The sequence below is a fragment of the Aptenodytes forsteri genome, unplaced genomic scaffold (assembly GCF_000699145.1).
Source record: "Aptenodytes forsteri isolate BGI_AS27 unplaced genomic scaffold, ASM69914v1 Scaffold2, whole genome shotgun sequence".
Classification (NCBI taxonomy): domain Eukaryota; kingdom Metazoa; phylum Chordata; class Aves; order Sphenisciformes; family Spheniscidae; genus Aptenodytes; species Aptenodytes forsteri.
In genome coordinates, this window is record NW_008795695.1 from 977,187 (window position 1) to 982,442 (window position 5,256).

The 5,256-nt window shown below is 40.0% G+C and overlaps 1 protein-coding gene across 1 annotated transcript in view; it reads left to right on the forward strand.

Annotated features, from left to right (window-relative positions):
* The first annotated feature begins 50 nt into the window (after window positions 1-50).
* CHODL (chondrolectin) overlaps window positions 51-5,256 on the forward strand; it is a 26,216-nt gene continuing 21,010 nt past the window's right edge. Inside the window, exon 1 of the mRNA XM_009283056.1 lies at window positions 51-168. Within this exon, the coding sequence (XP_009281331.1) occupies window positions 51-168 (118 nt within the window). The remainder of the gene's footprint in view (window positions 169-5,256) is intronic.

A 5,256-nucleotide genomic window follows, 5' to 3' on the forward strand; every position in this document is an offset into this window, starting at 1 on the left:
AGGCGCAGGCACCGCCGCGGGGACGAACGGGGACCAGACCCCCTCGTTAAATGACCCGCGTGTTGGAGGCGAGCTGTGAAATCTCCTTCCGAGCGCGCCGCGGGAGCTGGCTTGGCGCACCCCTGCCGCGGCGGCTTCTGAGCAGCTCTCGCTGCAGCGCCGGCTTGGGTAAGCGTGTACTGGCCCGGTGAGGCCAACCTGGGACAGTGCACCCCTCAGAGCTGGAAGCAGCTACAGTTTCGGGTCTTCAGAGTCAGAAGGCTGGGCTGTCAAACTTCTGCAGCAGTCTGAAGTCGGTCCCTGCCGATGCGGTGTTGTCTTGCACAGGCAGATTTTTTAGATTTGATTGATTGCCTGCATAACGTAGCTCCGTTTTAGTTGTTTAAAAAGGTGGAGCGTGTACTTGTTACAGTGTCTTTCTGAGGAACAGCTGTACGTTGAGATTTGTTTGCATCTGTACAGGAATGTTTCTTCTTTGTAATACAGTTAGGAGGAAAAAGCAAACTTTTAGGAGCGTACAGCATAAATAGTTTTGTTACGCGTGGGTATATCTACAACTCTCAAAACCCGGAGGAAGACAATACTTCAGAAATCTGTATCTAACACTTGAGCTTAAGTTTAATTTAAGAGCTGTAGGATCACATCGTGTATTTCCAGCGCACAGGTGCGTATGGTCAGAAGCTGCTAAATTTAATGAAAAGGCTATTTTTAATTGCACTTTGTGTCAAACCCTCCAAGCTAAAGCTAACAGGCTCTCAGAGGCATGTTGCGTGTGCAAGCACATCCATGCATTTGTCTTGAAACAAAGATTTACACACGTGACTGCACTTGTTAACAAGTTTTGTGTGTAAATCTCTGTACATGCACGTAAGAACAAGTCTCTTTACAAACTGATTCCAGAACAATGCAAATTATTTGTATGCTATTGTTTCAGAGGCGGTAATGGTAGCATGTCAAGAAAACTTTTTTTGGTAGGTGTTTTTTTTTTGTAACAAACATTTGGTTGATGAATTCCGATAATTTTCTTAGTTGCTGATGGAGTACAGTCACTGACCACGTTGGTGATGTCCTATTTGAAGCAAGTTCATGTGCAGAACTGAGATGTGCTGTTGGGCTTTTGGTGAAACTCTGTCATCCAGGACACAATAGCTAAGTAGCAGTACTTTCAACATTTTGAAAAAGCTTGCATGCCTGAAGTGTACCCTGAAATATTTCATCTAGCTCTGTTACAATGTGAATTGTAGAGTCATATACAATACTGCAAAGCTCTTAGTTTAACAATTAATATGAAAACTGTGTAACACTTTGTTATTTTAAAGAATAGTGAAGATTTGTCATCCACGAGATGCGTTTTGCATTAGTAGCCTCAGTGCGGGAGTCTATGTGTGGCTGAGGAAACCCAGTCCCTTAATCTTCTAGCAGAAGCTTCTGCGTTTAAGTGACATGTGGCAAACTGAGTAGAGGTCCAGCTTTTAAAACAATCTGTAATATGTGCATACTGCTTAGTCAAACTGTGCCTAGATGCATATAAGGCTTTGGGGTTTTGAAAGAATACAGGCTCTACCCCATATTTCCCTGAAGCATTTCAAAGCATGTGATGAGTCTCATGTCAGTGTCTTATGTGGCTAGTACTTGGCTGGTAGAATACAGGAGAGGATTTGAAGCCACTTACAGAAGGAACCATTTATGTACTAACAGGCATATTAGCTGAAGTTGTATTCATTAGATAAAGATTCTCTAGTCAATAACAGCCAAAGGTATTTAGTATGCTTATGCCAGAATATTCTGACATACTGGCAGGGGGGCTTCCCCTCCCCCAACAAGGACCACACCCCTGTCCTGCCACATGCGCATGGATAGGTCTAGTACTAGTAGTAGTTGGCATTTTTTTGAACAAGAAATAGTACTATTGAATTATTGGGCAGTGTGTGCTGTCCACCTGACTTCCGTCTAGCTTATCTGTCCATCTTATATACGAATTAACAGTTTGGACTTAAACAGGTTTACATTTAAAACCATAAGTCTACATCTTAAACAGACTTGTTTCTGAAAAATTGCTAATTTATGCTTCAATCATGATAATCTGGAATAAATGGAAATCTCACTGCTCTCATTCCAAGTAAGTTAAAAATATAATTCCTGTCACTCACATAGAAACTGTACCTGAAACTGACTTGAGTGCTGGTTGGACCTTGTGCAAAGATTCCCATTTACTGCAGTAAGTTTGCAGCAGACCTAGCAATAATTGCAAAATTGCAGCCATTTTGACCACAGTGTCAAGAACGCAGAGAAGGAAGGGTCTACTTTTTCAAAATGCCATTTCCTTAGGTAAAGGTTTTCTGTTTCTTTTTCCAAGTATGGTAATTTTCCTAGGATATAATTAAAATGATTATTTGCATCAAACAATTCACATTTAGATGTTATTTCTTTGTCGTCTTTAATTTGGGAATTGTTGAAAAGAAGTAATACAAATGCTTTGTAATTTTTAGAGTAGTTAGATGGATGTTTTGTGGGCAGTGCTCACAGCCTCCATATCAGAATACCTAGTGTTGCCAGAGAATTGATTCTTAAAGAAAAAAATCAAAGCAGGCTCAGGAGAAACTGCTGAGTTTGCCTTGCTGTCCCATGACATCATGAAGAACATGAAGTGATGATAATGCAGTTTGCAAAGATGCAATTACTTTAAGTATCTATTGGGCAAGAAAGATGCAAGCTAATCTTATTACTAATCATTTAACAGCCTATGTATTAATCATAGACGTTATACTTTAATGACTGCTGTTTGCTGTCTTTTTATATTTCTATGGCTTTTTAAATTTTGCTCTTTGCTATTGCTATGCATCAATAGCAGATTAAATACTGATACAGTATTTTAAAGCAATATGTATCTATTTTGTGTAAAAGTATTTGGATATATAAAACACTAAATGAAGAAAAACATTTGGTGGGTCATGAAACAACAAGAGTTGCCTCTAAACTATAGGCTTATTTGCTTCAGATGCCTTTAAGGATGTAGATATGTTCATTCACACAGCTTATGACCGGATTTGAGTTGGTCATAAAATATTGTAAAGTAAGATAATTAAAGAAGTATCTCCACAGGTAATGAATTGAATAGAGATAACAAACCCTTCTTATAAGACACAATTTAATTTAGTTCAATTGGCTTTGCCTGCTTATTACACCTGAGTTTTATCTGTCAGACTTTAAGTATTTTCTGTAGATGAATCCTTCTACTGGTTTTTTTTGGGCATGGGCTGTTAATTTTAAGCTACATTTGTAGCTCAGAATTTGAGAAAGTATAATTTGAAAAAACACTGCCAGTCTCATTTACAGGATACACATGCAACAGTTTTGCGTATTGAACACAACATTTTGTTATGAATGCCCAGCGTTCGGTTCCGTACTAGAAAAGCTTTTAATGGACATGCATGCCCACATGGTACAAGATCTTTTTGTTCAGTTATAGGTCTCGGTAATCACTGAAGCTGTGACTCTGAGAACTGCAAGGGAGGTTGGGTACTTGAAGGAGTCTAGGAGAGTTATTAATTCCTCTCCTTATGCACCTGTTCTGAGCAACGTCTTCCTGGGGACAAATCAATGATCTAGGTTCTTAAAGTGAAATGAGGTGAAGACTCTTGGACATAGTACATGTTTCCACTAAACACACCATGCTCCTAATCAAGAAATTCCGTAATACCCTGTGGAAAGACACTTTATGTTAGGTAAACTGCTGTGACTCATAGGCGAGAACATAGTTTTGATAACTGAGATGCATGATGGTGGATGAGTCCTTCTGTAGCAGGGCAGAAATACCAAAGTACTTAAATCAGTTTCAGGAATCAGACTTTTATATTGGAGGCGATCCCCCTTAATCAACCCTGTAAAGCTTGCATTGCCTATGGGGGAGAGTTATGCAGGCTGGCCAGACTGCGTCTCTATTCAGGAGCTAAAGAAAGAGTGATGAAAAATTCTAGCATTTTGTCTCAGGTGAGCATGCTACTTTTCCAGGGATACAACTTCTCCTTCTCAGTATCTTGTTCAAAGATAGAGGAAGGCACTGCAATTCTCAAACTCATGATTGCCAAGTCCCAGTACCCCACTTGGCTAATGGGCCCACGAGAAAATACCTACCGTGGAGGGAGCTATGATAAATAACGTGTGGGACAGTATGGATAGTCTGCTTGTCTTTCACACGGCTTTTCTTGCTCCCAGTGAGACAAGGCTGGTGTGCTGTCCCAGTGCAGCAGCTAGGTGCAAAAAAGTCTCTCGCCTTGTTGAAGTCATGTTCTGTACCTTGACTTTACTTCTCTGTAGTTCAGGTCTGATCCTGTGTAGATCAAACTTCTTGATTATAAGACGTTTGCAGGAAAACGTGCTTTGGTTCATAAAGTGCTCTCAAAGACAGACAAGGGAAAAATATAGATCTGAAACCAATCTCAGTTCCTTCTTAACATGGGAAAAGGGAAGGCAACTTGCAATTTTTAGGGGGTTGTCTTAGCAACTATGTTGGCACTTTGCATGAACCCCTAGGACAGTGCAGTTGTGCACTGCCCTCTTACAGAAGCAAGTGGCTGTCTGCCACGATCAGCCCTGTGATACATACCTGTAAAGTTCACACGATCAGAAGAGAGGAAAACGGTTATTACAGGAAAAGCTAAATGGATCTCAGGGTTTAAATTTATGGTGTGCTAGATATCTGAAACAGAGCTGATGCCAAATAGTAGGTATGTTTCACTGAGAAGAAAGGAAAATTGTCAGGGCTTTAATGATTTGACAGGGGAGGGAAAAAGAAGTACTTGGGATTTATAGATTTTTTTTTTTGACACTGACATATCACTCGAATCAGTGACTAAAACTGTTTCATAAAAACGGATATTTATTTTCCAGTTGAAGACACTTACCCTGTATTGATTTACATAATTGTAATCGTATGTTTTCCTCCAAGGGTAATTATGGATGGTGAAGCATTGATTAACTTCTAATGAGATTTAGACATCAAGCTACTTCTTTACAGCTTCGTTATCAGTGGCATGAGATCCCTGCCAAGTGTGCCAGGACTGAGAAGCTAACTATAAGAAATAAATGTGTGTGTCCTGGTTTCAGTTGGGATAGAGTTAATTTTCTTCCTAGTAGCTGGTACAGTGCTGTGTGTTGGATTTAGTATGAGAATAATGTGATAACACACCGATGTTTTAGTTGTTGCTAGGTAATGCTTACACTAGCCAAGGACTTTTCAGCTTCCCATGCTCTACC